This window comes from Tyto alba, unplaced genomic scaffold, assembly GCF_018691265.1.
Source record: "Tyto alba isolate M040663 unplaced genomic scaffold, T.alba_DEE_v4.0 Super-Scaffold_45, whole genome shotgun sequence".
NCBI classification, from domain to species: domain Eukaryota; kingdom Metazoa; phylum Chordata; class Aves; order Strigiformes; family Tytonidae; genus Tyto; species Tyto alba.
In genome coordinates, this window is record NW_024881321.1 from 37,008,776 (window position 1) to 37,023,073 (window position 14,298).

General features: G+C 39.6%; 1 protein-coding gene across 16 annotated transcripts in view; it reads left to right on the top strand.

Moving 5' to 3' along the window:
- MCF2L (MCF.2 cell line derived transforming sequence like) overlaps positions 1 to 14,298 on the top strand; it is a 171,543-nt gene that overhangs the window by 120,857 nt on the left and 36,388 nt on the right. For all 16 annotated transcript variants that reach the window (XM_032997044.2, XM_032997046.2, XM_032997057.2 and 13 more), the window contains one exon: positions 8,757 to 8,847. In XM_032997044.2, the coding sequence (XP_032852935.1) occupies positions 8,757 to 8,847 (91 nt within the window). The remainder of the gene's footprint in view (positions 1 to 8,756; positions 8,848 to 14,298) is intronic.

The window sequence follows — 14,298 nt, forward strand, 5'->3', positions numbered from 1 at the left end:
ACAATTTTGTGTATCTGATGATTCCCTAATCCTGAGAAAATTGAAATACAGTATGAGTGTTTTCAGATATATCTGGGGCATGAACTAGTAACATCTGAGACCAAAAGTAAGCTTAATAGGAAAGGGAAGAGATAAGGTTTTCATCAGTGGTACACTGGATAAGATTTAGGGAGAATTAACTGGAATGTGGATAAGGAACTAAAAAAAAAGGCGCATAGCAGAGGGAGGAAAATGTATCAAATTTCTTATCTAAACCTTGTCTAACGATGAAACTTGAAAAGGTTCATGTCTAACACAAAGGCTCAGATTTTCTTAATTTCCTGTGCAGCTTCAGCTGTTTCTCTGAAGGGAAGGCAGTAACTATCAAAACCAAAGTAAAGAGAAGGTCCAAATGCTGTGTTTTGAATATGCATTTTAAAATCCATCTATTCACAGGGTTCCAGTGCAGAATGAAAAAGATGGTAGAATAGTATGCATGTTGTTGTATTCATAGTGATTTAGTTGTTGGGGGTGGGGGACCAGTTTTTATTTTCAAAATTGGATTTCAAACCTAAGAATCAATGCGAAATGGTGCCTCCTTGCTTACAGGTTATGATTCTGCTGTGGAATGTCACAACATCAGCTGTGTTGGGTGAAATGCAGCTGTTAGTACCAGGAACGTTATGTATCATTTTTACTTGACATTCAGTGATTTTGGACAGACCACTAGAGGCTGCACTTGTATAGCAGCAATTCTGACTGTCTCATTTTAAATTTCTTTTGCTGGAATTCCTTCGCTTTCCTATATGTCTTCATGAACAGTGGTCAGCCTTAGTTTGAGTTGGATAGGTTTTTCCTTCTGCAGTTAATTGACCTGACTGTGAGAGGGCTCAATAATCAAATATAACAAACTCTTCTTAATCAATAGCCTTTTGTTGAAACACAGCGCAGGCACTCACTAGTTAAACACAGTAAGGAGTAAATGGCAAGTTTTGTCCCTGATTCTAGAGATCTGGATACTGAGAGATAGGTGCAACGCAGTGACTTCCACACCACCAAGCACCGGATTTAAATTCAGCACCTCAGGAAGTTTGAGGTGAGTCTGTTCCATGAGTCTATGCTCTATGGATAGTTTTCCAAGGAGATCTGAAGCCGTTTTTTCTCATAAATGTTGCTGCAAGAAGAACTGATACCTGATAGACCAGTTACACACCTCAACTGAAAGTGATTCTTGCTGGAATTCAAACTGAGGTGTCAGGCCCACAGTTTGAATTGGAGACAAAATGTCATGCCAGTTTGCTTTAGGGGCTCAGGAGGTTGACTAGGTAGCCAAAGAGCTTCCTTCATCTGTTTGTAAATGTTATGTTCGTAAATATTACCCTTGTTAGGAATAATTCTGTTTTCAGATGTGTGCTATGTTCTTTGACCTCAGTCATACATATACACCTGTGGCAGAACTTGTCGCCAAATTGCCATTTTCTGTCTAACCAATTAAATGTCATGACAGCTTCATGCGATCGTCTGTATAGCCATCTTTTGGGAATATGTTTTCACTCTATTTTCTTGGCAGATTGCTTCTTTGTCCCTTATATCTCAATACCAATGCAAACCTCAAATTTTCTGTCATAAAAATAGAAAATATAAAGTCTGCTAATTTAGAACAAGTGTAGTTAGTGGGAAGGTGTTACTGTCCAGCTTTCAGAACACTTCTAACTTGTCTTATGTGTATAATCACTTTATAATTTGTACATTTACATTGCAAATTTGGAATATCATTTGCAACACTGGTGTTATAAAGGATCATAACATTTTTTATTTTCCATGCTATTCTTCAGTTGAATGCTTTTAAATACTAATTTTAAGTGTAAGTTTCTAGAAAGCACATAAGATCTGAAATAGCATCAGCATTACAAAGCAGTATTCAGCTAAGATACTATGTTAAAACCTACAGGCTTACTTAGCAATTGAAACTAGAAAGTTCATTGTCCCATGTAGACCTCAAATAATGTCTGGTTTATACTTCTTTTTCAGTTCCTGCTATCCCTAAATCAATTTAATCAGGCACCTTTTCCAGTAAGGCTGGGTATTACGTGCTATAAAAGCCTGTGATTTCTGAAGCCTTCAAACTGGAGCTTAGTAGAGTGTGATATATCCTCTTATTTCCCTCATTTACTCAAGAAAGCACAAGACTGCTTTCTTCTTAGACTCTGGTTTCCAGCATTAAGAAGTCCTTAATCTTTGTCTCACTTTGGATAGTGAGAAAGAAGCTGTCATAAGATCAAAGTACTTAAAGACCAATCAAGCATAAAAATATTTTAAAATTAATAAGTACAGCACCTTTTAAAATGAGGGAAACATGCCAAATATGATAGGTTTTGTCTCTGTTTTAAATGCCCATCTGGTGGATTTGTTTTGGAATTAAAGGGATAAATTGGCCGGTTTTGAAACAAAGTAGGCTTTATGATCGTGAGCAATGAAGAATTGTAAGAAAATTAAACTGATAGGTCTAATTACTGTTTAGTGCCTGGGTACTAGATTTTGTTTAATGTTACAGTTGGATTTTAGCTTTTTTTTCTTTTGTCAAATTCATAAAACATTAAATTTGTCTGCTCTAGGAAAAACGGCATTCTCTAGGACTTATCTAGTGATCCAATAGAAGTAGTTTTGGTTATCCTACATAAGGGACACAAGGAGGAGAAATGTGGGACAAGGCTATGCCAGGTGGATTGTTCCTGCCCTTTTCCTTGCTGGGAAACCAGCATAAAAGTGGTAATATGAAGTGTCACCGTAGGACTTAGCTGAATTATTTTCTTTCATAGTTGCTGGACTGGAGATTTCTATCTTGATTTGTTAATACCATTAATACCGTGTTCTTCACCATATTATCTGCCTGTCTTCTAGAGCATATAAAGACCACTAAGACCGTGGCTCTTCTCTGTTTTCATTTATTGCCAGGGCATTAGTGGTTTCATTACTTTAATGTGTGAAACACTTATGATTAAGGGTTCTTGTCTCCCCCTCACCCCCCAAGAAGTTGATCCTAGCAGCAGCAGGAAAGATGGAGAAGTGGTCTTTGAAGTGGCTCAGGTCCAATCAGTTGAAATGCCTCTGAAAATGTAGGATGCAAAATTTCTCTTGGGATACAATAACCTCACTAGTTAGTGTCTGGTTTCCCATAGCCTTTCCTAAGCAAAGTAACAGAGAATACTGTTCTTGATTACCCTAGCTTTTTTGCTGATGACTGAATATAGGGTGACTTCTGACTTCAGAGAGTGATAGCTGCTGGAAGCATGATGGGAATATTTGGTGTTCAAAGTATTCGTTACTGCTGTGCTCAGGCTACTGGACTGTCTCCTTGTATATGCTGAACTGTCTGACCTCCAGCTTGTCTTTTTCTGCGCTGGATACAACTCTACCTTTGAGATTTTTTTTATTATTATTTTAAGAGCTGCTCCACACAACCCTTGTGGTGTGCCCAAGCATAAACCTAACTGCTGTATGGACAGGATGGGCAATACCATTCCTAAGATGATCTGTCACCATGTCTTGTATGTTTGTGCTTTTGTGGTACAGTAGTATGACCAATGATGGGTGGATGGGCCAATTCCATGGTCCTTCCTACATAGACCTATGCGTTGCATGTCAAAAAATAGCAAGATCTGTGAGCAGCCTGAGACCCTGCATCTCTTCAAGCAGCATGAGGCACACTGATGAGCTACAGAGGATAAGCAAGAATTAAGGACAGGTGGTACCAGGGATCTAAAGACAGCTTCAGCTGCTTATAATGCAGATTGCTGCAGGCATTGCCTAGATGCTCTGCTCAATGCAGTAATTCTTCACTGAATGCAACTGAAGTCTTACTATCAAAATAGCTGTTCAGCCATTGAGAGCAAGAATTTCTAGTCAGTTTGTACAGGCAGAGGTAGTCAAGGTAGGGAACAATCCTGAGTGCAGTGTAAGCCAACTGTTTAGTAATAAGGCTTTAAGATTGAAAATCATTTTTATTAATCTGGATTTAACCTAGAATGCTGCACAGAATTTTAAACATGCAAAAGTTTGATATTGTTGAATCTCTGCGATGAACCAGAAGATCTGCTTTGTTTTGTTTATAGTAGCAAGCAATGTATACAAGCAGTTTTCATACAGTAGAGTAGAAGCAATAGGAACTTACTTGTGTAGCAGTTGTCACCACCCATACCTTGGAGAAATGCAAGGATCTTTCAGATGATGACTATGTAATTGCTTCCACACATCCCAGGGGGAAGTTTCTTTCTGCAATCCTATGTACTATAAGCTTTCCCACCCTTTCCCCCAGGTGCATGAGCTCATAAATCTTGCAAACAAGACAAAGAGGGAGATGTCCCCATTATCTAAAGCTGAGGAGTCACTAAGTGGAAAATTCAGTTCCTGCTCTACAGTCTATGAAGAGCAGTGCCTGATAACTGGGACTGTAACTCAGTGCTTGTTAGGCAGGTACTTCAACTTCACTCTCATCTTCTCCAAATGGTGTCACACTGGCTACCCGAGATGGAGGGAGGGGATGGAGCAGAAAGTCTACCCTCTGCTGCATTTTCTCTTGTCCTCTGAGGTCCCTGCTCCTCTTCCCCTGCTTTCTATCCTTCTGACCTTGCCTTTGTGGGTTTGCCAGACAAATTTCCTGCAGAGCAGGGATGGTTTCTCTGCTTTCCTAAAAATGTTCTGTTCTTTGTGCTAGTGAATAAACAGAAGAACGGAGTTTATCCCATTATGGTGGCGGTTTTGTGTGTGTGTGTGTGTGTGTGTTAGGAGGGAAACAAAGGAAGGAAATACTAAATTTGAATTACAAGCTTATATAAATTATGTTTCAGAAAGTACACCGGATACAAGTTAATGTATTAAAGAAAACAGGTTGTAAGGGAAATGTCAAGAAGCCTTAATAGGCAGGTGCTTCTGCTAAGGTTGTCTGCTGTTTCTCACTTTAAGGTTTGGTTTCCAGTAGTTTACAACTCTGCCGAATTTTCTTGCCATTTGTGAGGTCTCACCTGAGTTCTTGGTTTAAAGTTCGGCCCACAATAGCTGAGTTGTTCCCAAGAAGACAGATAACAAATCCACTGTGCTTTTCAAACATTGAAACAGCTTTCTGTCTAAGAAGCTCAAGTATCTCCATCCGTTGGTCAAGGACTCGGACTTGACACTTAGAAGAATGATGACCTTTGTGTCAAGGAAATACCTTGAGAAAAATCTGCCTAAATTCCAGGTCACAGATGTTCAGTAACTACTCAAGTCTGTTGTCAAAAACGTCCCACTTCATCCTGGGGCTCACCAGGGGCTTCTCTGTGGTTGCAGAAGGAGCTGCTCCAGAGCCAGGTCCACTACCAGGGCTGAGTGCAGGAAGACTGTCTCAAGGGATGTGAGTGCCGCCTGTTGACAAGCAGGCAGAGCAGGCAAGCTGCCTGTCTCTCCTGGGCTGTGGTTCTGCCTGTTAAGTGTCCACCCAAGGGAAGGTACTGAAAGGTTGAGCGGGATGTGGGGTGAGAGAAACTTGGGTTGGAGAACTGTGATATTCAGGAAGGGATGGGGTGAGAACTGATTTGGTCATTTGTCCTGGTAGTATAAACTAAAAAGAAATAAAGCTCCAAGACTTTCTGAGCTGTTCTTGGGACAAGGCAGCAAGGAACAAGAATGGTTGAAGGGATGAATGGGGGAGACAAATGCAGTAGTGGTGACAAGTTTATTGGAGAGTAAAACAGAGGTGTGAGAAGACCTGGGCTAAGTTGATGATTACAATGCGACTGGAGCAAGGCAGGGAGTAAAGCGTGATGAGCAGGACAGGTCACATCCATCAGAGCATGCTTCTGCTGAGACACAGCAGAAGCCAAAATGCTTTAGTCTCAAGCAAATGTTGGGGGGGGAGGGAAGGGAAGGAAATCAGTATTGGATAGAATGTGGTAAATATGACTGAGGGAAAGAGGGACAGATGGCATTCCCAGTTAAATCAGGAGCCAAAAGAAAACTGAATTATCTACTTGTTACCAAAACACCATTCATCCTATGCCTTAAAAGGTAGGCAGCGGGGAAGGGATCTTGCAAACTGTCTTGTAACTACATACACAGGTGTGCGTGGCAGCAAAGAGAGGTCAGTAGAGCAAGGGTACGCTGGCAAACAGACCTGTTTCCAGTATTTACTTCTCTTGAATACGTGACTTTGTCGTCATAATGTTCTCAGCTTTGTTGTACACAATGTCTTAGTTTGGTTTGTTGCTTCCTGCCTATGACTTGCTGGAGCTGTATCCAAGACTCCATAGCCAGCCTTTTGCAACAAGATACTGTTGTCAAGATAACAAATATTTTTTGCCACCGTGATTGGTTCAGAACAGAGCATTTAATTTTTTTTTTTTTTTTTAAGCAATCTGTATTAATTGAGTGTTAACGGTTTGAAGTCAGGTGCTCAAGACTTTGCCGCTAGGTCTCTTCTAGCCAGCAGTGGGGAATCCTGGCTTTTATGTCTGAGCCTGGAAGGGGGCTGTATTCTGAAACATGCAACCACCTGACATATTTGACCCCTCAATTTGATCCAGTGGAAAAAGAAGGCTGGCTAAAGACATCTTTTGGACTATCTTAGAGATGTGCTTTCCTTTGACAACTCTTCCACTTCAGTAAGTCTTGGTTTTGGTTTTCTAGCAGAATGATACTAAACTCTGCTAATTGCCAGGTATTGAGACAGATGATTAACTGTGTGGAGCTGCTGTCTAGATCTCTGGGATCCCAGCTGAGCCTGTCTTGCCCTGTGCTCCTGGAGAGAGATCTGATTGGTTCTGTCTGAGACTTTAATTTTATTCCTGTTACACAGAAATGTCAACAGTTTATTGAAATACGATAGAGATGTTGCTTTTAGGTAGTCTGTGGGACCTGAGATTATGCTTCCACTGAGGAAGTATGCAAAAATTTCAAGACTCCTGGGAACTTCTGTTGAGCAGACGTAGCTCTTTAAGAGTCTTAATACTCTTCAGAATCCACATGAACTGATGTGGGAGCAACTGTAGCACCTTTTTGATTCCATTTATCCACATCTAGGCTGTGTGACCCAAGGAATTTTGCTGCCTGATTACTGTGAAACATGGCTGCTGTTAGCATTTTATTTTGCTCAGTCACTAAAGGTTAAAATAGTGGGAACTTTAAATGGGGAACAAGAAGATACTAAAATCAAGCTGGATCTCTGTCTTCCTCCTGCCCTTCAAATAAAGAAAGGGAAGGAAGAGGGGAAGCTTTAGTAAATCATGGAAATTCACTGTAGTGGGAAGCATATTGCTAGTATAAACCCATTTGTCTGGAAGGGTTATTCAAGCTTACAAGGCAAGCGCTCTGGTGTTGTTTATCAGCCTTCTCCTAACCTAGAGGTGAGAGATAAGTAACATGCGCTGAATCTGGGCAGTGAGGGGTTGTTTCTAGTATTCTTCTATGTTAAAATGACTGCTTAGCTTCTTTTGAAAGCAAGCGTTCCTTTGCATTTTTAATAATTATTCGTGTTTCCTCCTAAATATTTAGCCTGTAAATTTGAGAGATACTGCAGTTTGTAAAAGAGAGGGGATAGACTGTGAGTCATGTTTAAATTTGTAATTTTGAAGAATAGCTTAAGATGACACATCTGGGTACCTGTGTTCTTCATCCTCCTCAGCATCCTGTTATTATTATGCTACCAATATAATCTTATAAAGCAAAGCTGGTGTTTTCATGATTCAGCAGTCTTGAATAAGGGATCCTGACATTGTGTTGTGTTGATTTTTACATTGTCTTTTCAGGTACAATGATAACAAATAGATGCATAATATTTCTAAATGTCACACAGTGCAGACAGTAGGCCTTGCACTAAGTTATTATCGGGACTGAAAATACAGCATTTATATTAAAAATGACCCAATATATGAGAAAATAACAAATCCAAGCCCGTCTGCCTTGTATTTGCCTGTCGTTTCCATTTTGATTGCGATTGGCTGGCAAGGGCTGCTGCTGGCATTGCACAATTGGCTTAGATGGGGAATTGCAAAACAGGAGCAGATCGCTTGATTGGGACTCAGTAGCACATGCAGCTGAGCACAGGCAGAAAAGAAAGGTCACCCGTACACAAGGATTTGAGCAGAATCTCACTCACAGATGTTTCCATTCCAGAGAAGCGCATCTGATCTCATATTTCTCATCTATGACTTGGAGTGTTTAAATGCCATAGGGATTTTTTGTTTCAATGAACATAAAAATGCACCTGGGAACAAGTTTGCAACCTGGAGGCATATGAGAATTTCGGATGTGCAGAGCAATATCATGGAATGCAGAAGGATCTGTGTTTTTAAGGACTTTTAAATATCAGTGAGAAGGAACATAATTCAAACAGAAGGTTAAAAGCAGATGCAAAACAGCTTTGTTTTGATCCTGAAATTATACTGAAAACAGCATGAAGGAGGGATCATACCAGCACCAAAACAATGGAGAATCTAAGGGCTTTATTTTCCTCTGAAATAATCTCTGTAGAAGAAATGTAAAAACTCTCTTTCATGAAAAAGAAGAATTCATGATTTGAATATGGTTTGAAGCTCTGTGGAACGTATTTGGGACTGCTGCATCTTTCCAAGGGTGTACAGTATATCTTTATTTGAGATGTTTAGATGAAGAAGAATCTGCACAAAAAGGTTAAGCTACTTTTTGTTTTTTAACTAGTTTTTAACTGCTTTTTTGAGTGAGAGAACCAGAGGAGTTTCATTTTTATTTTTAACTAAACTTTGTCTTCTTTCCTCCTCCAAACTCAGTTTACGAGATGCTGGAATTGGATTTATTCTTGTCATAGATCGCAGACAGGACAAATGGACCTCTGTGAAAGCTTCCATCCTACGGATAGCAGTGAGTACTGTTTTAAATTAACTCCTTAGAAAGAGTTTCTGTGTTGAGCCTTCCTCTTACGAGAAGAAAAAAAGCAAATACTTTATTTCTTCAACAAAATGTTGGCTGATAGATGACACAAAAAGCATCCAGTCGTTCTTTTATAACCCAGCTGACTGGGACCAAGCATCATGTGTCTCTGACGTGCTTTTAATGCCGTTTGTAGCTCAGGACATCTTCCTGAGAGGGCACTTGGAGAGCGTGTGTGTGTACATGCAGGTGTGTGCGGTGCGCAGCTCTCCCAGGTGGGAACCAGTATTGGCATGGTCAGCCCGTGTGTCCCATAGAGCTTTAGGTCCACCTTTCACTATTCAAGTGAGCTTTCCTTTTTAGGAAGAGGATTGAGGGTCCTGATTTAGTTTACCACCTGTGAAAGGAATTCAGGTGCAAAAGCTGATCTTGTAGTGTTCAAATTAAAACAAGCATTGCTTGTAAGCAAGAAAATCCTATGTAACTACTATGTTCAACGAACAACATGCTGTTACTTTCAATTTCCTTTTTATTTAATACTTTTAAAATACAAAAACTAAACTTATTAGAGACTTTTTTTTTTTTACACAAGTAGGAGAAACCAGATTCATGTTTATCATGTGCTTATTCTTATATTAGTTTACTTTTTTGTTTTGTTTTTTTTGTCTTATCCTTGCTTGAGTTATTAGTGTTGATAATCTTTCCACTAAGTGCTGAAAAACAGCTGCATGCATCTTTTGCTTAATTTTTAATAGCTGAAAATGTTTGGCTCTAAGATAAAATCAAATCAGTCCCCCTTTTGACCAAAGAACTGTTTGTTTATTATAAGTGAAAATGTATTTATTTAAGGGTATTACATTACTCCCACTATATGACGTTTTGTGAATTAATATATAATGATATAATATTCCAACAATACAACTTTTCCCACAATAACTATGTTAGGAATGTTAAAATATTGAAAATATACCAAAATATTAGCAAAATCTGCTTTTGCAGCTCATTTTGGAATTTTAAGATGCAGCATTGAGCAGATTCCAATAGCGGAAACCAAAAGCAACATAGTTTAGGGTGATTATGAAAAAGGACTATATCTCCAGAGTTTTTGAAACTCTTTCAAAATTCAATGCTGTAGTTTCTGTTCAAGGACAGATAAGTATCCCACAGATGACAGTCCTCTTATTTACGTAATTGGGGTGGTAGGGAGTAGGAGGCAACTACAGCCATGTTGCTTATAGCCATAATATTAATGTTGATGGTGATGTTCCTCCAGTGTGCGTTATTTTGCCTAGAAGCACGGTATACAGACCCTGAGTATCTATTCCCCATGATAAGGGATCCATCATTGCAGTGATGGTGTTGGTGCCCAAGGGCTGTGCCTGGAGAAGGGTGTTAAGTGCAGGCAGCACTGCGGGTTGCCGTGCCGTTGATGATGGGTTGTCTTCCTTTTTTTCTTCTTTTCTCATTCTTCTGTGACCCTTATTTAAAAGAGGAAATCAAGCTTCCCTGCTGAAGTTTAATCTGAGACATGATCTTTTTTTTTAATATTTGTTTCTTTCGCTGAACTGGCTCGGCTTTGGCTTTGTATTGCGTCTGTGGATGTATGTGGCAGCCTTCCCCTTGGGCTTCAGCAATAGTTATTGAATCATAGAATGGGTTGGGTTGGAAGGGACCTTAAAGACCATCTAGTTCCAGCCCCCCTGCCGTGGCCAGGGACACCTTCCACCAGACCAGGTTGCTCAAAGCCCCGTCCAACGTGGCCTAGTCACATCATCCCTGAACACCTGCAAATTTTATCTTCCTACTCCAAAAAAAGATATAATGAAAAATCGTTGTTTGCTGTTGTCCACTACTTATTTGCTATAATATTTGCCATAATTGAACTCTAAATACGTTTCCACTGTCTGTTTCTTAAAAAAACCAAAGCCAAATATACACAACATGTACCTTGTGCCAAAGTCATGAGGAATTCTCTGTGTCTTGTTGATAGAGATTTTTTTAAATGGTTCAAGGGTAACTGGAGGCTTAACTTCCACTTGTTTGGTTTTCCTACCAGTCAGAGTTGTCTTTTGATGGTGATGAATCATCAGAGTGTCATTTGGGCTGTCCAGATTGAACCTTCTGTCTGAAAGCCTGGTATCTCTAGCAGTTTTGATTGTGAAAGCTTATTGCTGTGTGTGAGGATAGGAGTCTCACGTTGTTTGAGAAGAGTTTGGGCTCATTTGTTGTAGTTCTTGCAGGGTCCTCCTTGCCATCTTTCCAGATTTCTCTCTAATCATCCTCAGGAGCTTGACCCTCTTGAGTTGTGAAATCAGAGATGCCAGTGCAGGGTGCTATGGCTGGAGCACTGACCAACAGGAATAACCTGCCTGGAGCATCTGCACATCACCAATACCCTGACAACTGTAAGAAATATATTTGTAAGCACTGAGCAGCTGCTAGCCAGAAATTCATACAAGCATGTATTTTTTTTATTATTTTACATTATTTTCAAGACTCTCCATACACAAATGTTTGGTTTGTACTAGTGGGTGTTGGAAGTATGTTTTGAAACAAAACTAATGAAGAAAGAATTTTTGTTGCAGGCTGAAATTGATGTGGAAAATCTTTCTATAGTATGAAAAATTTCTTGGCTTAATTTTTTTCTTTGCAGTTAGGAATCATTTACTTTCCTAGGACAGAAAATGAGCAATAATGAGCTGAAGCTGTATTTCATGCTGATACTTTAAGATTGCTATAGATAGTCAGGGCTGTGAGGATGAGGTAAACGTATTTTTGCAGACAGAGTGGAAGGGCAGTGGCAAGGATGACTGCTGCTGAAGCATGTGCAGCGACAACAGAACTGAAACCAAAGCCAGAGGCACTGGGCTGAAAAATGGCCTCTCTTTTCCCAGAATGTGACAGAGATTGTGGCAAGCACATGCCCAGGCACGCAGGCTTTGTTATTCTTACACTCTACTTGACAAATTTGCAATGGGCAGGCTGCAGACTCTGTGGCGTGAGACACTGCAAAAAAAGATTATTTTTGTATTTCTCCCCTGATTTACCTAAAGTGAAGTTATTAGCCTAGTGCAGTCAGGAATGGCATGTGTTTGGAGGGTGACTCATCCTATCTGAGATAGGTGGGATGGATAACCTAGAGATACTGTTGACTATACAGAAAGCTTAGCTTTTAGATAGCTGTGAGTTGGGCAGAATTCATCCCTACTGTTTGAGTCTCTAGGAACAATCTGACCTACTGGGATGGATAGGCTGAGAGGTGGTGTTCTGGTAGAGATGCCAAAAGCCAAGCTTTATGTTGTTAAGGGTGATGTCTTGCCAGTAAATTGGCATGTTCCTAGAGAGGCCATAGAAAACTGAAAAGGTATTACAAGAAAAATACAGAAGTTAGCCATTGCAAATTGTTCACTCTTATTACATTGTTCAAAGATACAAAAATTCTCAAGTTTTTTGTCCTGTCAGATGCTGAGATTCTTCTAAATTTGTAATATAATGTCCTGTATTCAGTTAAACATGGTATACAGAGACACACAATACCTTGCTGAACTTTAACTCCTGTGGCTGACCAAGTGGATAGGCTCATGGAAATAAGGTATGGTTCCTGGATGAGGGTGCAAGGAGGAGCAGTCACATAGCTTGGTAAACAGTTCCATATCATTCCAGTGAAGTAGAGTGAATGACAAACACCAGACAAATTGATCCCCTTTTCCTTTCCATTCAGTCAAAAATTACTTTTTTTTTTATTTATTTTTTTTACTTTTCTATCCTTGTGTTATTGTACCCAAACAAACAATATTTGATCCACAGTTGTAGGAGCAAGAAACATTACAAATCATTGTGTTCTGGGGTTTCACACTGCTCTGTTCATAGTTCCAGTGTGCTTTCTTAAAAAAATGAAGCCTGTGTCATTAAGTTGTCTTTGTGTCTGTTGTACTGTCATTGTCTTCCTCCATCTTAAGGGAAGGGTTGAAGTGTGAACTCTGCCTTTTAGACAAACAAAAAACTGCACTCAGCATCATTAAAAGTTCCACCATGGTCATCCATCAGTTTCGTATTGAAAGTCCAGAGCAAATAAACTTCCCTAAACCTGGTGTAACATGCGTGTGGGCAACTGCTCTTGAGAAAGCAGATGGTATGGAAGTCACTCAGGTAGTAGTGACAAATTTTTATCCAGTTACAAAACTGCAGCCTTTTCTAAATGTGACAAGAGTTGTATTTTATCCGACCGTCTGGAGAAGTTTGCTCTGTGATTTGCCACCTTTGACAAAGGATGCATTGCATGCAGGTTTCATGCCTTCTGTTCTGGACTGCATTGTCCAGAGCACTGTGTTTCTTAGCTCTTCATAAATCAAAATGCAGTCTTCGTTGTAACAGAGGCTTAGCCCATTAAGTGCTTTGAGCATTAGGGCCAAGACTTGTAGCTGGTAGGAGACGACCAAAAGCCAGTGGAGAGACTGGAGTGCTAATACCAGCCTAAACCTTGCAGGAGCCAGGCAGCCCCATTTTTGTGCCATCTGGAGACTTATCATTGGTTTTACATCCAAGGTGAGAAACAGTGAATTATAGTAATGCAACCTTGAGTTCTTTGGCCTTGTTTGTAGACAGATGTTGAGTTTCTTAGTGAGTTGTTGATGGAGAAAAGATGGGTAAGTGATGCTGCATGAAAGGCACTATTTTGTTATGGATAGGTATTTCCCACTTGCCCAGTTTCTAGCTAGCTCTTTGTATTATGTCCTGAAAACCATAGTGTCTCTTAACCAATTTGTATTGGTTAAGTTTGAAAAAACTGCTCTTCTTTCAGCCCCTAGTTATATTTCTCAGTTTTGCTTGGATTCAAAACAAGAACTTGACAGTACAATGAAGCTAGAGCGGTATTTGTATTAATTTTGTGGCTATTGTTATGAGTGATTCCAGTAAATGATAAACTAAAAGGTTATTTTGAGATGCTGTACAGTTTTGTCTTACTGCTTTGGATGTTTTGAGAATATTGCATGTGCAGGCACTTCTGCAGTTATCCTTGTATAGTCAGCCATTTTTCCTTTTTACTACATGTTTTTTTAATACTTAGAAGTAAATCACTTAAATTCTGAAAACAGAATAACATCAGAAGCATTGAATCCAGATCTAATGCAAAACAGCTTGATGTTTTTAAAACTAGATTTTAAACTGTTCCTTCTATGAAATTATTTCATTCCAGATTCTTTCTTGACAAGAAGCCTGTATATGAGACTTCATTCTAGCCAAGAATAAACAGTCTTGGGGGGAAAAAAAAATAAAAATACACAACAGAAAACAAACAACAAACAACCAAAAAAAAAATGCCAACCCAGAACCCCCAATTTATTAGCTCCTTCGTATAGAGAGGTATTTTAGAAAGAAGTACCCTGTGGTTTACAGCATACTAGTGAGTGCAGAAGGGAAAACACCACCACAGAGTTTGGT